Source organism: Rana temporaria, chromosome 9, assembly GCF_905171775.1.
Source record: "Rana temporaria chromosome 9, aRanTem1.1, whole genome shotgun sequence".
Classification (NCBI taxonomy): Eukaryota; Metazoa; Chordata; class Amphibia; order Anura; family Ranidae; genus Rana; species Rana temporaria.
In genome coordinates this window covers 143155992-143183063 of record NC_053497.1, presented here as the reverse complement: position 1 = coordinate 143183063, position 27072 = coordinate 143155992, and the positions used below count along the sequence as shown (strand labels likewise).

At 42.4% G+C, this 27072-nt stretch overlaps 1 protein-coding gene across 3 annotated transcripts in view; it reads right to left on the bottom strand.

The window, feature by feature from the left end:
* Window positions 1-7332: 7332 nt before the first annotated feature.
* CRAT (carnitine O-acetyltransferase) overlaps window positions 7333-27072 on the bottom strand; it is a 65227-nt gene continuing 45487 nt past the window's right edge. For all 3 annotated transcript variants that reach the window (XM_040324685.1, XM_040324683.1, XM_040324682.1), the window contains 12 exons: window positions 26884-27002; window positions 22793-22846; window positions 22542-22707; window positions 20470-20644; window positions 18397-18575; window positions 15611-15711; window positions 14668-14787; window positions 14453-14575; window positions 12740-12875; window positions 10686-10748; window positions 7932-8069; window positions 7333-7845 (listed from right to left, as the gene is read on the bottom strand). In XM_040324685.1, the coding sequence (XP_040180619.1) occupies window positions 7630-7845; window positions 7932-8069; window positions 10686-10748; window positions 12740-12875; window positions 14453-14575; window positions 14668-14787; window positions 15611-15711; window positions 18397-18575; window positions 20470-20644; window positions 22542-22707; window positions 22793-22846; window positions 26884-27002 (1590 nt within the window). In that variant the 3' untranslated portion in view covers window positions 7333-7629. The remainder of the gene's footprint in view (window positions 7846-7931; window positions 8070-10685; window positions 10749-12739; window positions 12876-14452; window positions 14576-14667; window positions 14788-15610; window positions 15712-18396; window positions 18576-20469; window positions 20645-22541; window positions 22708-22792; window positions 22847-26883; window positions 27003-27072) is intronic.

Genomic DNA, 27072 nt, shown 5'->3' with positions numbered 1-27072 from the left:
GAGGGTTTTGTATAGGAAATTGGCAAGAAACTTGTCAATAAAGACATCCGGGAGTAGACCTAACAAACAAGGCTTCGGGTCCAGCTAGAGGGGTGGACGGTAGGAATAAGGGTATTGAGGATTCTTGCCCGGTTTAGGGATCACAATAATCGCAGCTTGTCGGAGGGAATCCGGTAGGGTTTCGGAATTCAAAGATATATGATTATATAGCTTCAGGAATCAATACCTCCGAGTATGTTGCATAAAAGTCAAATGGTAAGTCATCTTGACCTGGGGCTGTTGCAGTGGCAAGGGACGCTATTAGTTGGGTGCCATTTTAAAATTCTGCCACTGCTATATTACCATTGTTCGATTTAAAGCTGAGGGAACCCATCACTAATATCATACACTAGGTTGAGTCCCCTGCTTCTGAATCACCTTGAAGATCTGGTTCACTGCCTGCTGTAACTTGGTCATTTTAGGGCACCTGCGACCTCATCAGTTCAAGCTGCTTGGATCTGTGGGTACACAAGGCTTTGCCTAACCTTGGGCCTAGTTGTTTTCTGTTCTACTGTGCAACATGTCATTTCAAAGACACAAGAAGACCACCCAACTTTAACGTATAACCTCAACTCATACTCCTCTACTGACTCTAGAGGCTCTTTGGGATGGGATCTTCCCTGTCTCCACAATGCCTCTTATGTAAACGTCAGATTTTGTTGGTTTGTGCACAATCAAGCAACTTACTTGCAGAGATTGTAAGCATGCTCTGTTACCATCCACAATAGATTCTAATTTTGACCCTACTGTGCCTCCATCTTTGAATGTGCCTGAGGCTCCTATTCCTATCTCTAATTCAGATTCCTCAGAGTCTGGAAGGTATTGTATTTAAGCAAATGTCATATGACTTAGATTTCCAAGGAGTTGTTTCTAACCTGATTACTGTAATATGTTTTACCCTGTATTTAAGGCATCAGACTTATCTAGGCCAAGTGTCTTATGGCTGCAGAGACCTTTTTTATACTTTTGTTATTTTGAAACATTCCTCCAAGAATTTGAAGTCTATTGTAGACACTCTAATCATACACAGACATCTCAACCTCCAAAAACTAGATTCAGGGAGATGCTGCTTCGTTCCAGCAAAACCCAACCCCCCCCCCCCCCTTCAATAAAATGCAGCCTTAACAGTGCCCATTAAATGCAGCCTGATCACAGATGCTGGTCCTGGGGTCTGGTTGCTAGGTCCAGGGGTCTGGCTGCAATGAGGCTGGTGAGCCATCCCAGTCAGAGAATTCCTTAGAATGAAGGGTGTGGGCGGAGGCAGAGAGAAGACTGGGCGCCATGATCTACAGGCTGTAGCAATTAAAAGAAAAATAATAACTTTCCCCAGTCAAGCGGACTTTTTTCCACTTGTGCGACAAGTACAGGACAGTCCCAGTCAGCCCAGCGGATTGATATAGAAGAGACTGGGACTGTCCTGTACTTGTCGCACAGGAGATTACTGCGCAGCGGCACCCGTAAGTGGAGAAAGCGGTCCGCTTGACTGGAGAAAGGGTGTTTATTTTTTTAATTGCTACAGCCAGCAGATCATGGGCAACACACATTCTTCTCACTGCCTCCCCCCACCTCTGCTGAAGTATGGTTGGCTCAGCGAGCAGCGCCTTACATCCGCCTGTCACTCGGCCACAGACAGAGCGGCCATACTCCATTCGGGATGCTTTGTCTATGGCTGAGTGACAGGCCCAACCGGGAGATCACCTGGCATTCGCGGGTGTCCGGGAGACCGCAGCCAAATGCTTGAGACTCCCGTGGCTCGTGGGAGACTTTGGATGTCTGCATACACCTTAGCATGCATTCCACCAAACAAGTTGATGGTGTCCTTTTACTGACAGACAGTTGAATTCCTTACTTAGGTCTCAGTTTAAATTCACTGGTGTTACTCTTCATCCGCTGTTGCCAGTGATTTTGTGAAATCATGTCACTATGTATCAAATCCTTAATGGGGACTTCCCATCACAAAGACAAATGCTTGTGTCCTGGGGCTTTTGGAACAAATGTCTGGAGCCCTGTGGCTCAGCTGTGATGGTTTCTTACAAGCACCTAAGCTTGTTTCTCATGTGGGGGTAAATATCTGCTCATATGCATAGGGCACTTTGGGTACATGACTGGTACATCAAGAATATGCTGACGGAACATAGGATTGTCTTGCCCTTTCAAGGAATGTGTTGCTTTAGGCCTGCCCTGAATGCTCCTGCTTCTGTGTAAAAGATCTATGGATAGGACAGAGGAACCCCAACCTTCACCTGCTACTGCAGTAGTACCTGGTAGGCAACTACAGTTTACCTCCCGCTTAAGCCACAAATCTCAAAAGCAGAAGCCTTCTGTATCATCTGCTTAGTCTTCTGCATAAGGCTGTGCCCCTACTTTTGCAAATGGGAACCTGTTTGTTCATCCTACTTGGAGAACCAACCACAGATCTTCTGTGGATATATTTTGCATCAAATCTCTTCATTTAATCCCAGACAGACTCAATGATGTTGAGATCAGGGTTCTACGGGGGCCAAACTATTACTTCAAAGACTCCTTGTTCTTCTTTACACTGAAGATATTTCTTAAATGACATTGGCTGCATGTTTGGGGGTGTTTGGCTGCAGAATCAATTTGGGGGCAATCACATGCCTCCCTGATGGTATGGCATGATGGGTAAGTATCAGCCTGTATTTCTCAGCATTGAGGACACACACCATTGATCCTGACCAAATCTCCAACTCCAATTGCATAAATGCAGCCCCAAACTTGCAAAGAACCTCCATCATGCTTCCCTGTTGCCTGCAGTCATTGTACTGCTCTCCAGCCCTTTGTCAACAAACTACTTCCTGCTACAGCCAGCTATTTCACCTTTTGTCTCATCAGTTCAGAGCACCTGCTGCCATTTTTCTGCACCCCACTTCCTATGTTTTCATGTAGGTGTTGCCACCTGTCAAACTCTGCAGCCCAAAATAAAAATTCTGCATCTGTGGTGTGTGTACAATCCTGTCAGGCTGCAGTGTTATGCCGTTTACACACGGTCGGAATTTCTGACAACAAATGTTCGATGTGAGCTTGTTGTCGGAAAATCCAACAGTGTGTATGCTCGGACATTTGCTGTCCAGAATTTCTGACAACAAATGTTTAGAGAGCTGGTTTTCAATTTTTCCGACAACAAAAGTTCTTGTCGGAAATTCCCATCGTGTGTAGCCAATTCAGACGCACGAAAACCCACACATGCTCGGAATCAAGCAGAAGAGCCGCACTGCCTCTTGAACTACATTTTTCTCGGCTCGTCGAACGTGTTGTACGTCACCGCGTTCTTGACGTTCGTAATTTCAGACAACATTTGTGTGACCGTGTGTATGCAAGACCAGTTTGAGCCAACATCCGTCGGAAATAAAATCCACGGTTTTGTTGTCTGAATGTCCGATCGTGTGTACGCGGCATTAGAATTCAGGTGGGTGGCAACACAGCCACCTGTTTAAGAGCCCTTACAAAGACTTCCCCCTCCTTGACATTACTAGCCCATAAGATTGCACTTTGGACACAAGGTCGCCTAATTATCATAAAGCTGTGTTCATGGCTCTGACCCATATCGCATATCGTTTTGCCTAGCTTAGTGAAATACCTGGTACTTCTGGATATGGCGGAGCTCCCTTTCTCCCACAATGCAGTGCTGGGTGCCTCAGCAGCCAATTCCTAGGCCCAAGGCTGATAGGCAGGAAGAAAGCCATTGGCTCTGCGTAAGCTCCAACCAGGTGTAAGTTGGCCTTTGTCTTGTTTCAGTGGGACAGAAACGGAAGCATAAGGGTCAGAGTGGTCACCAGCCCGGTGACAAACGCTACCACATCTAATCCCCAGTGACAAACCCTACTGCTCTAAAACAATGTTACAGCCAGGAATTTGTAATACACAAGTTGCGCTTGTCCTCAGAATACTCCACAACATCTGGTAATCAATGCTTATCCATACAGGTTTATTAGAAATATGGTTAGCAAATGTTGGAAAAACTCCATTAGTCACAGTTACAGAAGTAAACATCATCATTGACAAATTAAGAACTCACAATTAGACTGGCAAGACACTTGTAGGTATTTAAAAATCATATTTGGGTGCATTGAAGTCTAGATGGATTAATCGTTACACTGCAGTTATTGATTGATAACTTGATATCTTTTTTTTATTTTTTTATAGATGTGGTACATTCAGAAAGAATTAAAACACATTTCAATTATACACAATGGGGCACGTATGTGTGTCCATAACAATGAATCACTTGGTGAACAGTCGGTAGAGATAGTCTTTGTGTGTTCAAAGTTAATGCTTTTCCTAAGACCAGGTCATTCGACCATTCATTGCAACAAAAATCTTCCCATAAGATTATATGTGCATTTAATGCATGTAATATATAAACATCTTAAAGCCTGGAGACTGCTGCTGGGATCTCCATCTTGGATGGGATATCAGCAGCCTCAAGGGAAACTCTAAATATTCTCTTTTGCTCCTCCCCTGGCTGCTAGATAAAAGGTTATGTAGGGAGGTAAGGGGCAGAGGAGCTGGGCCAGCACAGAGAGTAATTAGACACTCCTAGAAGAGCTATGGCATGCAAGGAGGGGAGGGCGCTGTGCTAAGCAATTTATTCCCCTTAAGTAGTCTAATTTTCTAGCAAGTTCAGAGGCACATTGCAAGTAGATAAAAATAATTTATGGAAAGAAAAACATTAAATAAACATTTTAAATACTTGTTTTTTTCTGTGCTGTAATCTGCAATTCTATCTTAAATTGGTGAGAGGGTCTTTTTTTTTTATATATATATGAATCAAAAACTGCTGAAGTGGAAAAAGCACTAAAAAGTCCCTTCTTAGGGCCCCTTTCACACGATCAGCCTGCTTGGATCCGCCTATTGTTTTTTTCGTGAGGCGGATCTGAGCGGGCCACCTATTGACTTCTATGGGCAGGCGGGATTATCCAATCTCCAGCAGGGGCTCCGACAGGTCTGTCCCTGCACAGTGAGCAGAGATGACCTGTAATCCGCCTGCTCTGTGGGGATCAACAGAGCGATCTCTCGCTGAGCCAGCGGATCCGCCTCATGTGACAGTGAGTTGGCAAATAATAACTCAAAGGGAGCTGATGTGTTAAGGGGAAACCATATTAGGTTTAGGTCAAATGTTTGTTTTTAAGTTAATATATTCTTTAAACTTTTTTTCATTCTCTATATACTATCTTATTTTTTAAAATCCCAAAGTACTGGAGTTGGATAAAGAAGCAGCTTCCTGTATCTGACTAAAACCTCCTACTGGGCTCTTTAAAGTGTACACACTGTAAGAAAATAGGGCGAACGATCGTCCGATTTTCCTCGTTTCACAGCAAATCGGAACCGATAAAAGAAAATTTGTACAAAAATTCTCATACAACACAGGCTTTTTTTTGTTGTTTATTGTTTCTGATCATGCACAGTCTTTCTTTTCAGGATTTTCTTGTATGAAAATCGTACAAAAATGGTACACATTAAACAAAAATTGTTAGTTCTGTTCCCGTACAAGAACATTTTTGCAGTTTGTCCCTTCAGGAATTTTTATACAAAAATTAAGAAACGCCTGGCGAAAGTTGTGTACACACTATACGAAAATCGTATGAAAATTCTTTATATGAAAATGTTCGCACGATTTTCTTGTATGTAAGAGCCATTAGGCACTGCTGTGGCATGACGTCATCCGCTCGTCTGGATTGTCCATTAGTTTTCTACTACATGCTGTCATTACCGATGTGTTTGTGAGTAGTTTGTATTTTAATAAACGCCTGTGTCCTTTTCAAATGGTGAGCACTTAGATTATTCCTTCTATCCCCTACTTATATATTTTGCCTGCTGAGCTTGGAGGAGAATTGGCTGTCTCTGTGGAGTCTTAAGCAACGTTTTATTAAGGAGGATTTCTTAAAGAGGACTTGATCGGTCTCATTGTGTTTCCTTTGCATGACTTCCTGGTAGTTCAGGGGTCCATGCCTGGAGGTGAGAGTACATAGAGAGACTTGTGGTGGAGGGATTGTCACCTTTTGTGGACACTGGTGGATCATCTTTGTGGAACTCTTCACTTACCACATGCTTAATATTTATTCGCACATTATCTGATTTATGGACTTTATTTATTTATTATATGTTTATTAATACTGGTATTTATATTGTGATCTTGCACATTTAGAATTAATATTTTTGGGCGCTGCACTTCTCTCTTTTTATATTTTTTGTCACTAGAATTTTGTGTTATTCTAATAGTGTCCAGCTTGCATGAAAGGGGGGTTATTTGAATTATTTTTGCGCTGATTGCACTTTGTTTACTGCTGTGGTTAAAGCGGTGGTTCACCCTCCTTCACATCATTATACCATTACATTCGGCATCGTAGCGCGAGCTACGGTATGCCGGTCTTAAATTTTTAATCCCCGTACTCGCTGTGCTATCGATCATTGAAGAATCCGACTCCCGCGGGGAATGGGCGTGCCTATGGAGAGGGAGGATGATTGACGGCCGGCTCTGGCACGTCACGCTCCCCGAAGACAGCCGGAGTAGGTCTCGGCTCTTCACGGCGCATGCGCACAGGCTATGCGCAGGCGCCGTGAAGAGCCAAGCCTATTTTGGCTATTTCCGGAGAAGCGTGACGTGCCAGGGCCGGCCGTCAATCACCTTCTCTCACCATAGGAACGCCCATTCCCCGGAATCTTCAATGAGCCATAGCACAGTGAGTACGGGGATAAAAAATGTAAGACCGGCATACCGTAGCTCGCGCTACGATGCCGAATGTAATGGTATAATAAAAAAAAACATTTTTTTTTTTTTTTTAACAGGGTGAACCCCCGCTTTAATGACGTGTTCAAGTTCTGTAAACAAAGGGCTTTTTTTCAGCACAGCTGACAACTGGAATAGCTGATTGTTTGAAAATGACACAAGAGCTCCACCTACTGGCCAGTTAGAAGATGGCATGCTATTAATATGCAATATTTACATGACTAAAAACAGATATCTTTAAAATGTTGTATGTTGTAGTCCTGACCATAAAACACAAAGATGGAAAATTATATATATATATATATATATATACACACACACACACACACACGTGTAAAAAAAACACTATACCTTCCAATTGTGGTTCTCATATCAGTCTTTAGGTTAAAGAGGTGTTCTTTCAGAGAGAGGCACTAGCAACCTTTGCTACTGAACACAAAGTCTGTCCCACTCAATTCCGGACGATCAGTTAGGCTGGATTCACACATATGCAGTTTTAGTGCTTTTTGCAGATTTGCACTGCAGTCCATTTAACATGGTTTCCTATGGAACGCGTTCTACAGTGCAAATCTGCAAAATGCAAAAAGCACTAAAAATGCATAGGTGTGAATCCAGCCTAAAATATGGCCAAACAACTTTGAGGTTACCAATGCCACTGGACATTCTTTGGGTACCACAGCTGTGCCATGCAGATGTAGGGCAGACATAGCACTGGCTGTAGTCCACATAGGTACTGGTGGTTCAAAAGCCAGTAAGGAGAGCCCAATCTTGCACATATATGGTTAATGCACCGTAAAATCCATTCAGAGTCTCTTGCTCCGTGTAAGGTCTGCCTCAGCTGGTTACAACTTGGATTTAGGAGTATGCTGGATCAGCTGTTGAATATCTAACAGAGCCTTCTCCAAGTAGTGAGCCAACCTGGCTGCATTGGTTTCTGCACAGCTGTTATAGGCAGACACTGAAAAGTTGATATGGTCTTCCATGGGGTTGTAGCAAACGCCGTATCCATCCGGGACCACCGGGCCAAAGCACATGACACAGTCCGTCTTAGCAGGCACCTATGTGCAATATCAAAAATTATTTATATGGATTATTAAAGGAAATACACATAAAATACTATAGACGCTTCAGATTTTTTTTATACCTGGCTGGTAGAGAGATTAAAATGCATTGCAATGGCGTATGATGTGTCCATGAAGATTTCGGGAATGCTAACCAAATCTTCAATAGCTTGAAGTTTCAGTCCCAGTAAATGGCGGTCTATGGCTTTACCAGTGATGGCCTGTAGGGAAAAAAAGAGAAAAAAGAGCTCAAAGCTTTTTTTTTAAAAATGAGTTCATCTTTTAATTTTTTCAGAAAAGGTAAACCAACACCCTACACTCTCCTGATCCCCCAATCCCTGACTAACTTACCTCCCTGGGTAATGAGCCAGGGATTGCAATCCAGGAATTTAAAATCTCTGTTCTACATTCTTTCTGCAGGGCTTCTATAGATCTTCAATGGGTGAAAGGTGCTTAGTGCATATAAAGGTGCTGAATATTGATAATCTCTTCAGTGTGTTTCACACCCGTAGGTGTACTACTGTCTAACATTACTGCTGTAAGGTAATCCACATAATCAGAGTGAGGATAGATGATCATGGGCAAAGAGAGGGACCCTTCCCCGTTCCTTCCAGATGATAACCGGTCTTTACAGGATCTGTATTTTACTTGCACTTTACTTTTGGTTACTATTGAATTTTAAGCACATATTTAATATATGCTGTTTTTATGAATTTGAACATATGAACATTATTAACTTTTATTATATACAATTTTATGTTATTTAGTGGGCAGTTTAAAAATGTTAGAACTCACAGTACATATCTGGCCACATGCAAAATAACCTACATAGGTGTCCCGGTCACGCCGATGATAACAAATCAGGGCGGCTGGAGGAGAAGTTCCAGGCCCAAGTGGGTGTACGGCAGAAGTAATGTCAGCTTGGGGGAGGAACGCCTCTACACCTCCCCCAGCCTTGTGAGAACCTCCAGCGGCCCCTATTTGCCATCATCGATGGATCAGGACACTCACACTACATTCCTGTTCATATCACATGTAATTCTTTGCAGTGCAATTTGCATCCATTCATGTTGTAATGACGCAAATCGGTAAGGTAACCATTTGGGCGAGTACCGAAACTCGCACAAATGCTCGGTATCGGCACCTAGATCAATGTATACCTACTACAGACTAAGGGCCAGATCCACGAAAGAATAACGCCGGCGTATCTCTCGATACCCCGCGTAATTTCAAATTTTGCGCGTCGTATCTTTGTTTTGTATCTACAAAACAAGATACGACTGCATCTCGGATCGATCCGACAGGCGTACGTCTTAGTACGCCGTCGGATCTTAGGTGCAATTTTTCGACAGCCGCTAGGTGGCGTTTCTGTCGAATTCCGCGTCGAGTATGCAAATTAGCTTATTACGGCGATCCACGAACGTACGTCCGCCGCATTTTTTTACGTTGTTTGCGTTCGGCTTTTTCCGGCATATAGTTACCCCTGCTATTATGAGGCGTACTCAATGTTAAGTATCGCCGTCGTTCCCGCCTCGCATTTTGAATTTTTTTACGTTGTTTGCGCAAGTCATTCGCGAATAGGGATTTGCGTAGAATGACGTCACCGTCTTAAACATTGGCTTGTTCCGGTTTCATTTGCGCATGCACCGTTCAAAAAAAAAAAAAGTTGTTTACGTCGGGTCACGACGTATTTACATAAAACACGCCCCCATTACATCCATTTGAATTCCGCGCCCTTACGCCGCCAAAGATACACTACGCCGCCGTAATGGCGGCGTAGTGTATCTTAGATACGCCGCGCCCGGTGAAAAGATGCGCCGAGGTACGTGAATCTGCCCCTACAAAATTAACACTGATTTGGGTTATTTTAACCAAAGAAATGTACAAGTATACATTTTGACCTAAAATTATGAAGAACGCTCATTTATTTGTAAAATGTTATAACAGAAGTGAAGAAAATTTATCGGACTTTTCTTTGTTTACTTAGCAAAACATAAAAGTGGCGATTATATACACCACAAAAAGAAAGCTCTATTTATGTGGAAAAAATTATAAAAATTTAATTTGGGCACAGTGTTGCATGACCGTGCAATTGTCATTCAAAGTGTGACAGCGCTGAGAGCTGAAAACTGACCTGGGCATGAAGGGGGGTAAAAGTGCCCAGTATTGAAGTGTTTAAAAATGCTATTTGCCTGTCTCTTGCTTTATCACACTTTAGGTCACTGACTTGGGATAAGTAAGCAGCCAGTGAAAGCAGAATTCCTGATTTGTATACTTGTTCTGGGTCAGTGACTGAAAACAAAGGATCAACATGACAGCCTGGCAACTACCGTAGTATTTTAGGAGGTTACCAGCAATCATAGCTTATGCATTTGCCTCAATAGATTTTAATATTATAATTTACTCTACACTATGTTCTCACTTTGTATGTGATCATTAGGCCTCATGTACACTGCTGCTGCTGCTAAACTGGCGTTTAGGAACAGTTGGGCGCTTTTTTCCAACTGCTCCTGAACACTGCTCTATGTTATCTTATCAGTACATGTACACAGGGTCGTTTACAGTAATTTCTAGGCAGTTGAGTTTAGAGGCATTTTTTTAACGCAAAAAAATGCGTTCAAAAGCTGAGTTTACAGGCATTTACGATTTTTTTTGGGCTATTTGAAAAAAATAAATAAAAAAAAAAACACTTCGGAAACACAAGCACGGCTAAACGTAGCATGTAAAGGAAGCAAAAACGGACGTTTTAAACGTTGGTTACTATCTGTCAAGTTAAATCGTTCAGGAAAGGCTCTAAAATTGTCGCGTGTACATGAAGCCTTACACTTTAATCTTACCATGTCTGTGTAGACGCGATGAGCTTGCACCGCTTTCCTCAGCAGATCCACTTTTTCTTGGTTCTAAGGATTGAGAAATAAAACAAAACCCAAACTGAATAACTAACTACTCACAAGACTCCAGGAAAAATTTATGAAATTGGAGACCTTTTCTATTTACTGTAACAATAAAAAAAAAAAGGACCAGGCAAAAAAAAAATCATAATCAAAGATACAGGTTATACTCTGAATGCATGTCATACGATAAAAGTATGACAACACCACCAATTGGATAAGAGACTATAGTTGGACAATTAAAGGGCTGTAACATAATAATGAAATCCCTGCTATCATCTCTCCTTCAAACATGTTCAGTATTAGGCTGGCAAGTACTGCCTAAAATGGTATTAAATGGGTTGTAAAGGAAAAAAAAATTCCCCCTGAATAGCTTCCTTTACCTTAGTGCAGTCCTCCTTCACTTACCTCATCCTTCCATTTTGCTTTTAAATGTCCTTATTTCTTCTGAGAAATGCTCACTTCCTGTTCTTCTGTCTGTAACTCCACACAGTAATGCGGGGCTTTCTTCCTGGTGTGGAGAACGCCTCTTGAGGGGGGAGGGGGCAAGCAGGAGTTTCAGGACGCCCACTAACACACAGCTCCTTTCTCTATCTGCAAAGTAGAGAGTGTCCTAACTTGCCTGCTCGCCCCCTCCCCCCTCAAGAGGCTTTCTCCACACCAGGAAGAAAGCCTTGCATTACGGTGGTGAGTTACAGACAGAAGAACAGGAAGTGAGGATTTCTCAGAAGAAATAAGGACATTTAAAAGCAAAATCGGAGGATGAGGTAAGTCAAGGAGGACTGCACTAAGGTAAAGAAAGCTATTTAGGGAAAAAAAAAAAATTTCCTTTACAACCCCTTTAAGCCCAAAACAAAAAAAAAGTAGTATATGGCCAATCATAACATGTGGTAGCTGCATTTGTTTTCTTTTTAAGAGCCAGTTCACACTGGGGTGACTCGTCAGGCGACTCAGCCGCCTGACAAGTCGCGTCCCATTCTATTCAATAGAACCGTTCTAATAGGAGCGACGCAAAGAAAAAGGTTCTTGTACGACTTTGGGGGCGACTTGCATTGACTTCTATACAGAAGTCATTTTGCAAGTCGCCTCTAAAGTCGTCTTCAGGACGCCTTGCCGAGTCGCCCCCGAAGTCGTGCTGCCCCAGTGTGAACCGGCTCTTAGGCTTTTGCCTTCTGTTTTCACTTGGTGATCTGGCCAATAACACCCCTCTATTAGAGTGTTTACACTCTGGACAGAGGCGCAACCTTTGCACAGCAACATTGTCAGTCTGGGGGAGGGGAGTAATAGATGCACTAACAGATATAAATACACTAAAAATTAAGCCAAACTCCAGCTAAAGTGTTATAAGCGGTTACAGCATTTTTTTTTTTGGGGGGCTAAAGATTTTACATATATAAAGGTTGAGCATTGCAAGCACCCCTGACACTTGTAAATAGTTTGTCTCATCTCTGTAACTGATAGATTATGTTGGAGAGATTGTTCTTGCTGGCTGGATCACTAAATGAAAATAGAAGAAAGCAAATGGAGCAATTACATGTAAGAATTGACAAGTTGCAATATGATAAATGTTTGCTTTTGGGTCTAAAACCGCTTTAAGTTTTCCAGTGCAATACAATGCTGAGACAAATTTGTCTCAACCCTCTAACTGCTAAATCTGCAGGACAACTTGTTCTGTTGAAAAACAACTGGCAGGATCACCAGGTAAAAATAAAGGAAAAAAAGGCTAAAAAAGAAAACAAATGCGCCAATCACATCTAAGAATTGGTAAGCTGCAATATAATAAACATTTGCATTTAGGGTTAATACAACTTTAAAGCTGAGCCCTGATTGGTTCAGAATGCTGTCCCTCCCTCTCCCTGACTTGAGTGTCGCTGAAAAGGGGAGTACTGGAGGCTCCTAAAAACAGATCTAGGTACATCAATTTTAATTAAAGCATAACGGAATTACACAAAATTGTAAACATATGCCTGGAGTTCAGACTTATGGACTTATGATATCACCTGCTTCCCAGAATCCTCCATGCCTTGGACAAATTCTAGAGACTGAACTGAAGCAGAACGGATGGTATCTGTCCTCCCCAAGCGGAACATTCGAAGAGACGCACTCTCATAGGTGGAACAGGCTGTCCCATACATCCTAAAGAGAAAAGTATAGTGCATTTTCAGCAAGCACATCGTCCATTTTATATTTATTACAGGTATTTATATAGCGCCGACAATTCAACCAGCGCTATGCATATTGTACATTCACATCAGTCCCTGTTAGCAGGGCCCTCTTGTATTTTATTGCATTGCAACTGTATTATCTCCCTTTTATATTGTAAAGCGCTGTGTAAACGGTTATTGCTATATAAATCCTGTATTATAATTTCAGGGTTTTAATTGCTGTTTGATTCACTCTATTTGTCTTCCTGGCCAATGTCATTGGCATTAAAAATAATCTTAATTCCAAAATTTTTGGTTGTCACCAGATCAAAATTAGATGGGAAATCTTTCAATGGGGACACTCATTATAGAGGCAATTTTTTCCTCACTTTGCACAGACTTCCTGTTGCTAAAAAAGTAAATGAAAATCTCCCCAATTGGATGCATCATTACATCCCAAAGCAAACTAACACACATCCTACCTGTAATGCCGCATACACACAACCGTTATTCATGTCATGCAAAAAAAAACTATGTTTTTCTCTACGCGATTCCTCTCAAGCCTGCCTTGCATACAGACGTTCGTGAAAAAAAATGGTTGAGCAAAGCGTGGTGACGTACACCATGTACGACGGGACTTTAAAGGGGAAGTTCCATTCAAACGGCGTCACCCTTTGGGCTGCTTTTGCTGATCCTCTTGTTAGAAAAAGTTTGGTGAGAGACGATTCGCGCTTTTCAGTCTGTTATAGCGTGACAAATGTGCTATCTCCATTATAAACGCTAGTTTTACCAGAACGAGCACTCCCGTCTCATAACTTGCTTCTGAGCATCCGCGTTTTTTTGCCTCTCGTAAAAGCGTACACACGACCGTTTTTCACGACGTGAAAAACGTCAAGAAAAAATAGAGCAGGTTCTACATTTTTTTTGGCTATTTTTCTCGTCGAGAAAAATCCTCTGGAGCATAAACACGACCGTTTTTCACGACCAATTAAAAAAATTGAATTTTTCTCGTCATGCAAAACGGTCGTGTGCACGCGGAATAATACTAAGCTAAATCACAATCTCTTCATATCATAATAAAATACAATGTCTGTTTGCATTCTTGCATATCTCACTGAAACAATATTTAATCCAAAAATATGAGGAAATCCAGAAACCTTGTAGTCAGGTAGTTGTTAACCAAGTAGCGGTTTAGCTTTACAGAGACGCTGTAATTTCTCCCTGAATGGTGACAGTGTCTATTTAGGTAATGTGTATATGCATGTCCCATTTTTTAACAGCAGTAAGGCCGTACACAATTGCTTTATAATGAAGACATTTCCAGGAACAAGACTGGTGCTGGCCTGTGAAATCAGGTACTGTTAGCATTGGGATGCAGAGATAGAAGAAACATCTAAAGAGAGGTCACAGGTGTCTTTCAAAGAACTACATGAAATGAGGAGAGCCTTTGCTTTCTGCTCTCCCCTTATAAATTCCTTGTATTTTTCTAAAATAGATTTCAAACACCATTATAAAAAGGACTGAACGATGCGGGTATTATCAGTAAAACCAACCCTTTACTTTACTTACCGATAATAAGCCAGCTGAAGAGCCACCTGGATGAAGGCATCTGGACTTAGCTTCTCTGACTTGGGGAAGTTTTTCCCAAACACATTAAAAACAAAGACTTTGACATCCAGATCGTGAACCATTCTACAGGTCATAAAGAAAAGGAAAAGAAACAGTTTAAGAATTACAATTTAAAGTAAATGTTTTATCATCACCTTGTTAAAGTTTGCACTCACATATTTAGGTTTTGCTTGGCTTTCTCAATGTCATTCTTAACTTCCGGAGTGATGTTAAAGCGCAATTTCTTGGGCAACGGTAAAGGGATCATCGGTGATCTGATTAAATCTGGCTTTTTCCTATTAAAAAATAAAATTAGGATAGAAGTACATTTCAGCGTGATACTGGTCCACTAAGGAGAAGCACTACCCCTGTAGGAATATATACATTTATATTAGTGAAAGAGCCCCTATTAATACTCCACAATTAGTAGGCTTGAGAGGGCCAGTAAAAAGTGTGTACTAAGCAATTGCTGTAGCAATCACTTTGCTGCTTCACTGCATTCTGGCCAACAACTAGGGACAGTGGGACACGGTGAGACGTGACGTACAGACCGAGGATTCAGATCAGTTGGTCTTTGCTTCTGGTAGTGACCCTGAAGTAAGGAGGACCTCTGACATAAAAAGGGGAACTCTGATGTGAAGGGGGGACTTTTAATAGGGGGGCTTCTAATGTGAAAGAGGGGGAAACTCTGATGTGAAACTGGACTGTGATATGATAGGGGGGTTCTGATGTGAAAGGGGAGTCTTCTGATAGAAAATTATTTAATGGAGTGCGTTTATTCATTAATTTATAAAACAGATTCCCTTTTCACCTCCAATAATTTGTAAACTATACAACGTATTAAACAGTTTGGAAGCCTCTGTCCTACAGGATAAGCATGACATTAAACAGCAGCATTGTGTTTCCAGTAAGAGGGAATTATGGGTAATAATGCAGCAAAAATAAATGCTCAGCAGCTATATCCCGTCACCTGACATTTCTTCTCCTTGAAAACAGCTGCTGGGTCATGGGCGGGCCCTCTTCTGAAGAAGCCCAACTGACATGGGGCAAATCCCCTTGCAGGTGGTTTTAGATCGAAGTATTTTAACAATTTTGATTGAAAGAAAAAAAGCAACTTACGTGTACTCAACAACATGGTCCACCAAAGCCACAATGGGAGGTCCTTCTGCCGGAGCATGTTCATACACTAGCCCACAAGAACCATCTTCTGCTACTATAAACTGGAGAAAGAAAATGTAAAAACAGATTCACTTTAATGCTGGCACTTGCACCTGCTTATAATTACCTCCCCTTTACTACTCCACCACCGGGAGGGACTAGCCCGGTGTAAATCCTAATCCATGTGGGGGCTAGGCTAGGCTAGGCTATCTCACAGGATAGGAGACAGGTATGTATAAGACTTAGAGGGTGCTGGTGGCAGGGGTGCAGAGGGTGCTGGTAGACTTCTTAAGTCTAGATTCTATGGAGCTGTCGTCATTGGCTGAAGAAGGAACCAATTAGCAGTTCCGAAACGCGTCCCGTTTGTGTTCCATGCTGGTTTTCGTCCCACTTCCGCTGATGTCATTTCCGGGCTCCATAATCCACACTGACCCAGACAGTGTTATTGTGTTTTCAGAGTCTGCAGCGTCCACCGGCTGTTTTTTGGATCCTACTGGAAGTATTACATACTGGGACCTTCCTGCTATCGGAACATCACCTGGATACACTTATTACATGCTCCTTTTCATCCTCTATCTTTTAAGTGTTTCCACTAAAACGGTGAGCAAAAATCCCAGAACCACACAGGGGGACCTAGTGAATGACCTGCAGAGAGCTAGGACCAACGTAACAAAGGCTACCATCAGTAACACACTACACCGCCAGGGATCTAGATCCTGCAGTGCCAGACGTGCCCCCCTGCTTAAGCCAGTACATGTCCGGGCCCGTCTGAGGTTTGCTAGAGAGCATTTGGATGATCCAGAAGAGGATTGGGAGAATGTCATATGGTCAGATGAAACCAAAATAGAACGGTTTGGTAGAAACACAACTCGTCGTGTTTGGAGAAGAGAGAATGCAGAGTTGCAACCAAAGAACACCATACCTACTGTGAAGCATGGGGGTGGCAACATCATGCTTTGGGGCTGTTTCTCTGCAAAGGGAACAGGATGACTGATCCATGTACATGAAATAATGAATGGGGCCATGTATCGTGAGATTTTGAGTGCAAACCTCCTCCCATCAGCAAGGGCATTGAAGATGAAACATGGCTGGGTCTTTCAGCATGACAATGATCCCAAACACACTGCCCGGGTAACAAAGGAGTGGCTTCGTAAGAAGCATTTCAAGGTCCTGGAGTGGCCTAGCTAGTCTCCAGATCTCAACCCCATAGAAAACCTTTTGGAGGGAGTTGAAAGTCTGTGTTGCCCAGCGACAGCCCCAAAACATCACTGCTCTAGAGGAGATCTGCATGGAGGAACGGGCCAACATACCAGCAACAGTGTGCGACAACCTTGTGAAGACTTACAGAAAACATTTGACCTCTGTCATTGCCAACAAAGGATATATAACACTGAGATGAACTTTTGATATTGACCAAATACTTATTTTCCACCATAATTTGCAAATATATTCTTTCCAAATCAGACAATGCGATTGTCTGGATTTGTTTCCACATTTTGTCTCTCATAGTTGAGGTATACCTATGATGAAAATTAAAGGCCTCTCTCATCTTTTTAAGTGGGAGAACTTGCACAATTGGTGGTGTAAGGGAACGTCCCACACTCCGCTTGAGTGCTTCCGTCATATACCGCTTCCTATCAGTCTGGATATAGATATCAGATATTTCAGCTGCTCACAACAAGACGAGACTTGTTGTCTGCTGAACATGGAGTGTTTAATAGAACCAAGAATACAACCTTATATACAGTTAAAGAGGAGGTAACCAGAACATTAATTAACATGAGCTAATTAACTAATCATTTACCCAGACTAGGCGACTCATAGATATGACCTTTCAGGGTAGACGTCACGTCTCTTCGCTCACCTGCTATACAATACACATTATAACTGTAAACACAGGACATCTTAACACAATAGCAGGGTCAATTAGCACAGAGAACAGACAGATGGCTGGAGTTGGTGAAATTGGCATCTAACAGTATGTGTCCCAACATTATGAACGAGTCACTCTTACAATTAACCTGTTGAGTTCAGAATCAACAAACAGTAAATAGTTCTTTACAGATATCCTGGAATATATTGTGGATAATAATTACATAATAATCCCATCTCAGGTAGTCCAAGATATCATTTCTCAGTCATTCTATTCCCCTAGTGGACATAGGAACATTTTAGACATAAGAGGGTCCGGGGATGTCCCAGGTGAGTCTGTCATAGGTGGCTGACTAAATACTTTTTTGCTCCACTGTAAGCACAGCTTGTCTGCAAAATCAGGAAGTCAAATGCAAAAAGTCAGAGGGACTCACCAATAGTGTCTTTCAGATATATAAAACCCGTCAGATGATTTAACCCTCCTGCATCTACAGAGCACTGAAATATCAAAACTTTAGTGGACTGACCTTCTAAAGAGACCCTGTATTTTACAGACTCCTTTAACCAAGGATGCAACATAATTATGCCTTGCTGAGCCTCCTATAACACTGCTAGTTTATTAGCCTGGGACCATCAAAAAACAAGACTCTTGGGAGTCTCTAATGATGTGAAACACCTGCAACGCCTTTGTTAGGCAGAGACAATGCAATTTTTGCCCAAATTTTAGGCCATGAGGGAGCTCTGGAGCGGAAGTTTTACTCAAGCCAACAAAAAGATAAACTTTATTTTAATGAAAAAAATGAATGCAATTTGGTGACGTCAACATATGCAAGTCTAGTTCCCATGAAGTGTCATCAGTAGTTTTCCTTACATACCTGCAGGGTTTTGTCGAACCATCTATTCCCACTGTTCAGGTGGCCGCCTCCACCATGTAACATTTGGGCCGCCACCCGACTCTTGTACAGATCATCAGAGACAGTTGGCATTGGGGCATCCAGGCACACTGTGAAGATACTCTTCTGGATTATACGCACGGACTCTTTGTTGATCTTATCTAGAGAGAAATTATATTGTCATCAGTGATGGGAACCTGCCGAGTTTAACAATCGGTAATCCTTTAATGCCAATTTTATTCTCGTATAGTCCTGCACCATTGTATGCTATGCTTTCGTCTAATTTTTTCATGGAAATTCCTTAAAATATTTCTCTTAGTGAAAATGCAATTTCTGCCTACCACTCCGTGCTTTGTAAACCCACACTTCTCATTATAAATGCCCATACAAAGACTCATAGTTCGTATGAGGAGAGGAGTAATATCTGACTAGGTTTGTGCACTGGGCAGTGTAGTTAAGCTCCGATGCCTTCTGGACTGTGGAACCATAGATAAACAAACTGCTGAACAGTAAAGTGAAAGTAAAGCAGTATATACATGTTCTGTTTTTTTTCCATTCACCAAACAATGTGTGATACAGGGATCTCCCCTGCTGAACTATTGTATTCTGATCTATTTTTTTTTAGTTTAAATTAACAAACATTTTATACTTACCTCTTCTATGCAGTGGTTTTGCACAGAGCAGCCGAGATCCTCCTCTTGTCGGGTCCCTCTTCGGTGCTCCTGGCTCCTCCCTCCTGTTGAGTGCCCTCACAGCAAGCAGCTTGCTATGGGGGCACCCAAACTGAGCCACAGCTCCCTGTGTCCATTCAGACATGGAGCTGTGGCCTGGCCCCGCCCCTTTCTCTCCTCATTGGCTGACTGACTTATTGACAACAACAGGAGCCAATGGCGCTGCTCTGTCATTTCAGCCAATGACGAGGGAAGTCCCAGCTGAATCTCTCGAGCAACATCGCTGGAGCTAGATGGACCTGCTAGATGGGGACTGCTGCATACAGAAAGCTTTTTATCTTAATGCATAAAGATAAAAAAAACATATGACTTTACAACCACTTTTAATAAAAAATAAAAAAGGAGGACTTGGGAAGATACAGCACTTTACAATATACTGTATAGGGGGACAGTACAATTACAATACAGAAGAAATAGGATAGCCTCACTCAGAGCGGAAACCCTCTTTTTAGGAGGCATCCAGCTCCCACTTCTGGTGGCGCCAGAAGGAAGTTCACCTCTTCCTCCCCTGCAATCTTCTGGGACATGTCACAGGCCCAAGAAGATTGCCCAGCCATTCACAGCATGCAGCGCAGCTCGCGCATGCGCAGTACGTGCCCAGCTGTGAAGCCACAGCCGGGCACCCACAGTAAGAATGCCGGCGCCATGGAGAGGAGTGGGGCTTCGTATGCCCGCATCGCTGGACCGTGGGATGGCTGAGTGCCCGATTTTTAAAAGTCAGCAGCTACACTTTTTATAGCTGCTGACTTAATTTCTTTTTTTTTTTGCCGGAACTCCGCTTTGATCACACTCTGACCCCTGATCCTTTAATCTTCCATTTTAATAGTTCTGGCTGTTGGGGATTTTCTAGGAGGAATCAGACAAAATTCTAACAGTGGGTGGTCCTGCCAGATGAATATAGGGAGCCGGGCTGAACATTGTCAAACAAACAGTGCCTGCAGCCAATCAGGCATTCTGAACCGGTGCTAATGGCTGTCAGAATAATATCCCAGCAGGGAAGATTCGTCCATCCAAGCTGTTTCCTGTAGATGGAGGAATCTTTTAGATTTATTTTGTTCAGCCCACAGGCTGAATGAAAGAAATCTATTAGTGTATTGTCAGTTTTAGACATCTATGCATCCCAGAAATTATTGAGGGGTGGATTGAGTGGCAGCTGCTGGAAACACTTATTTTTAATGTTCTTCATAGCCATAACTGCAAAAGGGGCCAGCTTAAAGGGATCTAGCAGGACTTCAAATTTAACTAAAGTTCCAATTGAATTAACTTAGTGGGGAGCATCTCATGGTGTCTGGTCTTAGGCAAGACTTGCTATTTTTCAGCTTACCTTTGATAAGATTGTTGTAGGCCTTGGCCCAGCTGTTCCTGTGATTTGTGGTAAGGATGCCAATAGGCTCCTTATTAGACTGTAGTGAAGTTCCCCAGATCTTCTCCAGTTGAATGAAAATCTGATCTGCGGTCAGCGGCGTTCCATCACTGTGATACACATCTAGCTCAAAGAACTGTGAACGGATAAAAGCACTCATTAAGGAGAAGGGAATAAGTAGTGTGCAGAATATATATTTTTCCATCTCACACTCAGAATTCGGCCCCTTTCATACGTGTACGACTTGTCCTGCGACTTCAAAGTCACATGACAAGTCGTTCCCCCGTGATTTCCAATGACAACCATTCATATTAGTACGACTTTGTGCCGACTTTATAGTCATCCACCTTGATATGAGTTCATTTTTTTTTTTTTTAAAGTCTCTGCAGACATTCATACCCCAGTACAGCCTTTGACACCACAGTGGCAACCTGAGTAACCTAGAACATGTGTGCTATAATATGACCAACCATTTCTGGCTCTTAGGCACATTTGGGAAAACTTTACTGCCCTTAGCCTGTCTCCCTACAGTCCATGTAGTCAGTGTAAATCTAATGTAGGTGTATAATTCTACAGTTTAGGCCTGCTTTAGAGAGCACAAGAAAGACAACGGAGCAGAGAAGGAAGAGAGAAGCATATAGGATGAGAAAGGAGGACAAGATGAGAGAAAGCAGAAAACAGAACGTAGTGGGAGAAGAAAGAAAAGAAAGAAAAGAAAAGAAAAGAAAAGAAAAGAAAGAAGGCAGAAGAAAAGATAGAAATTAAAAGGGGACAAATAAAAGGATGAAAACAAGGAAATGTAGATATAATAGATATAAGAAATTACGGAGCAGTATTGGTTTACCATGGACATTAGGGTGGCTGAAATTGCAAAATATAAAACGTGACAAGGACATTCAGAAAGTAAAAGAGCAGTGAACAAAATGCAAAAAAATGAAAAACGAAAGAAAAGTAGACAAATCCAAAGTAGATAGAAAGCAAAAGACACTAGAAGCAGACGATTGCAAAAAAGAACAATACACTTGGTTGTGAACACAAAGCCAAACAGCACATCAGGTAGTTGCAACTCCCTATGTAAATCATGAAGACATGGTGACAATGCTCAGGTGCTTAAAAAAAATATTGGAATCAGGTGCGGGGGGGGGGGGGTGTTTGGGACTGGACTCACTCCCAGGGGTCCACGGGGCATAAAGACTACCAGGTATTGTTAAACAGGGGCTCTCGCTAGCAGACATACACGAGGGGTAGCTTACTCTAACCCTATTGTGATATGTAATGTGATCTTGTCACTTTGCTTACGTCGGCTTTGTTATGTCATGTATGATTTTTGAAAATGAACAACAAAAAAATAAAAATATTGGAATCAGGAAGATGTTAACAGATTTTCACCTTGAAATTTGGTCGGTGCCAAACAGCGGATCCAAAAAAGAAAAAAAAAGAAAAAAAGAAGAAGAAGAAGAAGAAGAGCTAACCTCCTGGGAATTTAACACATTTCACTCATAACAGTTTCTAAAGAATTGGTAAAAAATACTTCATTAAACAAGAGAAGCTAGAGGAAAATGACCAGGTTTGAGCAAGCTGAAAGTCCAAGCGGAAATAGTGGCAAATGGGCAATATTTATAATAGTGGTATGCAGAAAAATAATTGTGAATACAAAAAAAAAAAAAAAAAAGTTGCAGCCACAGAAAATAATCATGCATGCAAGTATGAAAGGGGAATACAAGAAAATAAGATCACCAAAGGTAGATAAATAAATCCTGAAAAAAATAGTCCCTTCATGTGATGTGCTGGTGGCAAGGTCAGAATTTGGAGTACGTGACGAATATTTTGGGATGAGGTTGAACAAAAGGCTTGCAGTATGAGTCTGTGGGCAGAAAATCTGCTGAAATGCTACCAAGTCAGCAAAGACAAGAACCCCTTAGGGATGTTTACAGCAACTGGTTGAATCTATACCACTAAGAATTCAGGCTTTTCTGATTCTGGACACTGGCTGTGTACCAAGCACCCATCACTGAAGAGACACAGAGCCTCACCTGAAAGTTATGGACCACTGTAATGTGAGTGGGGGGCTTCTTGGCTTGGCTATAGTTGACGACCGAGTCTCTCTTTGGACCCGGAATGCGGCAAGAAGATAATATTTGGCAGTATTGGTTCATACAGAGCGGTTTACCACCGAGATGTTCTACAGGCAAGGTCTGACTAATTGCAAGATAAAAAAAACAAAAAATCAGTCAAATGGACAGTTGGCCTGAAAAGAATGCATTGGGTTATTTTTTTTACTTACTTGTCTATCATAGATTTAAAGTCGAGAACGCCTTCAATCAGCTTAGCAGCAAATCTGAAAAGACAAAAGAGCGGTATTAAATTGTATCTGAACCCAAGAACAAAAATGTTATATTTTGCAGCTTACCAGTCCAGACCTTATATGTGTGTAGCGCCCTGCTCCTATTGAGTAGGCGCTATATTTAAATTGAGTGTTATCTGAGCTGTAGTTAGCTCAGAATGATTATGTAAATTGTTGGTTTCTGTGTCAGTTCAGCTGCGCTGTGTAATTTTTACACTTGACCCTGGGTGTTGCTGTCATTTTGGGTCAAGGTTGGAAATACAGCATGCTGGATGTATTGAGTGCTTTCTCCCCAGAGACAACCCAGTGGGAGTGTTCCTGGGCATTCTGGGAGAGGGTACCTAAGGTAAAGACACTGGATTATTGGAGTTTTTTGACCTGATGGCCCTCCTGGCCTAAGGTGTGTAGTGGCAGTTCTTCTGCCTCTGGGCCTGCTGGTCCAAGGCTTCGTTACTGAAAGTAGGCCCGGGAGTTCTGGGGCCTACTGATCCAGGGGTGGTCCTGTGCAGTCTTGCCTGCGGGGAGAAGCCGAGCAATTGGAGGAACCAAGGGAGGACTTTTCCCAGAGACTGAGCAAAAAAGGCTGGCATCTCAGGAAGAGCCTGGAACCTCAATTGGAGGACGCATCCCGTGTCACAGTATCGCCGGATGGCTGAAAGAAGGGATTTTACAAGGGATTATTCTGTTGGACAGTTCTGTGGAAGAGGATTGTACAATGACTTTACCATATTCATCAAGTCTGTGGCAGAGACTTTGACCGGGCGACGCATCGGCTGCTAGGTCAGCGAGAGAGGCCTATCCGGTGGTTGCTAGATCCAGTGTGGAGACTGTTTGTCCTCTGGATTCAAGAGAGTACCTGTGATCCGCAAAGCAAGGTATTTGAATCTCCCCTAACCCTCCATCCCTCTACTTGAAGTTGTTAATAAAAGCATTGGAAAAAAGAGACTGAGTGTTTGGTGCAGACATTTGTGGATAACTCTCCAATGTAGCCCCTAGCGCTTATGGTGAACAGTGGGGTAGCAGCAGACCCAAAAACTAACCAGCAGCTCCTATGGGGGTAGTGCTACATGTGGTAGCTGCATTCAATTTTTTTGGTCCTTTTCCTTTGTTTCTTCTAACTGGTGATCCTACCAGTAATATATCTATGTAGGAACAGTGTTGTCACCTGATGGCAGGAAGTGTCTCAGGATTACAGAACTCAAGGGGAACCCAGCAGGGCTTTTAGCATATAGTGAATCGCTTGACCCGGTACAGTACAGTTTATTAGAGACATTCCTACCAATTCCAGGAGGCATGTACTGGTCTTTACTGGGTTTAACCCATGTGCCGACGCCAGGTGCTGAAATGCTCATTCCAGCACCCGATGCTGATATGAGACCTCTGAGCAGCACTGTGAGGCTGGGTTCACACCTATGCGAATTGGATGAGACACAGCATTAAGCCACATTTAGCAGCACCAGACATGTTTACAGCTGTCTCAAAAATATTCCGATTGCACACCTTCCGGCAAAATGGCCAAGTAGTAAAAGGGTGCTGAAACGATCACCGGCTGGGAACCGGAAAGCAAATCATATATATATATATATATATTCGCCAGCACACCAGGGATCATCTTAAAACAACGTCCAAAGATTTAATGCATATCTATTGATCCAAAAGAGCTCTTTTGGATCAATAGATATGCATTAAATCTTTGGACGTTGTTTTAAGATGATCCCTGGTGTGCTGGCGAATATATATATTTATGTTTACAGCTGTAACGTCGGTCCTCAGAACGCTTAGGCCCTGGATTTTTTTTGCAGCTTGAAAACACCTATGCTACTTACAGCGCCTAAAAGCCTGTGTGTGCACACATGAGGCCATGGAACACGGAGAGGCGTTTTTAAGCTACAAAAAAAAAAAAAAAAAAAAAAAAAAAAATGTATAAAAAATGTCTGACGCTGGTAAAAGCAGCTGTAAAAATGCAATGTGCCTGGGGACTATAAAAATGGCCGATTTGACATCTGAAGGGGTAAATTGTGGAAGGGGGGGTTGACACCTGCCATCTATATAATATGTCATATTTTCCATCCCGATTGCTGTACTCTGAAAGCTTACTGGAGGTGTTTATTGTTTCAAAAGTTACTTGTTGCCAAGTAAGCCCCAATTGTTTTCATGAAGTTCTTTAACCGCTTCCGGACCGCCCACCGTACATATACTGCAGCAGGGCTGCCAGTATGCGCAAAATCACGTATATGTACATGATTTGGTTGGCACGCGTGTGTTCACAGGAGACACGGAGCAGCGTTGTGTAAACAAGGCCCACCGCTGAACTGTCAGTGAGGGAAAGATAGGTCTTCTGTTTCAGCTAAGCTGAAACACGATCTCCGTTTTCCTTCAGTGTAACACTCCCCATTTTGCATACACCTCGCAAAGCATTGGACAGGCACCACCTCCCAATTTCTTGCATAGGTGTGAATTATGTCACTGTAACGGTCACCATCGTTTACGACCTTCCATCCCATCCAAGACAGCTTATCGACACTCCAATCAACAGGACCCGATCCATAAGAATTCCCCCCCAGACACGAGACACACAGCTCTGTGCTTCTGGTTTCAAATGTAATGATAACGTTAATGGTTTCTTCTCAGCTTTTTATACAGTACAAGCATGTGACAGTATTCAAAGGGACAATGAGATCTCCACCCCCCTAATCACACACTAAGGGTAATTACTTAACATTCCTTAATCAACAACAAAACACCTTCACCCACTCCGTCTCCTAGGCAGACGTTTCGTCTCCGCATACAGCTTGACACCTCTGAGCATCAATAGGTTGTAGACAGTGTTATCACACATAAACAGTTTTTAGCATGCATAATTATAGGTCTGGGAGCAGACCTGGGATTAACACCTGTCCGTTACAACACCTTTACACAAGGACAATGGACTGTCTCCCAGGCCCTGATGCAATTAGCATGTCACTAGAAATGAGTCACTATTGACTGGTTGGGCCAACATCTTGCAATTTCTCAAGATCCTGCAATATGAACTATTATTGAGGTCCTATCTCATGTAATACATGAATTATGATTCCCTTGCCACTCCATGCCCAAAGGGCACAGAGTGGACTCAGACCCAAGAGTTATCAGTGACGCTGACACAGGAGTATCCTCCATCCTCACAAAGTCTTTGGGTGTCATGGGTCATTCCGTTACAGTCACTTGTCCCACCTCCTCCCTGCCTGCAGACTCCTGGTACACGTCGCACACCCCCAGAGATTATAGGATCAGTCTCCCCGTGCTGCGTGATTTTGCGCATACACAGTGGAGAGCCCCTGATCGAAGATGGTGGTGCTGGAGACCCACATTGGTGAGAAGAACCAGTTGCAAAAAGACAGCACTGGATTCCAGGGACAGACAAGTTTCTAATTTTTAAGAGTTTAGGCTCTTAATTTATTTTTATTTAGGAGACGTTCATCCTTAAGAAAACCTTCCAAACCTTTTCAGTTCATCCAGTTGGTGCTCCGGTTCTGTAGTCATCACAGATTGTTTTGCCGCTACATTTTACTGTGCAGGTGTGCAAAGACAGGTATGATAAAATAAAATCGGGGTAGTTGCAATACCTTTAGTAAGGGTTCTTGAAAAAAAAATTGCTGAAATTTTTGCTGAGGATTCAAAAATCCCTTCTCACACTAATAGGATTATGCAACATTTCCTTCCATTTATGGTCTCAGTAAATCTGTATTTTAATTGCATACTATGTTGCTAAACATTTAATAGCTCTGTGTGTGCATAGCAATGGTCACTGGCGGTTATAACTGTGCTAAGTAAACGGGGGGGGGGCGTGACAGAATCTCTCTTTGATAAATATTACTGGACTGTATTTTGAGCTCAGCACAGTACACAGTAATAAATAGTTCCTCGTAAGTGTGGGAAAGGTCACTACTAGCAAAGGCCAGCTTATATCACTATCAGAAATCAGCCACGTTCTTTCACAAGACAGGCAAAGGTCACATTATGCTAAAAATCACAAGTTCCCGATACTTTACCTAAGTTGCCCTTGTCTGTCCAAAAAGTCTTGTTTTGGTAGCACCACACCAGGGCTCGAATGAACTACGACTGGCAGACGGTACTCGAGGTAAGCTGTCTGCAGCCACCAGTCTGAAAGCTGAGGAGTAGAATAAAGAAAAAACATAAAAGGGCTTCTCTAGCAATAAAAAGATTTTCAAAAAAAAAAA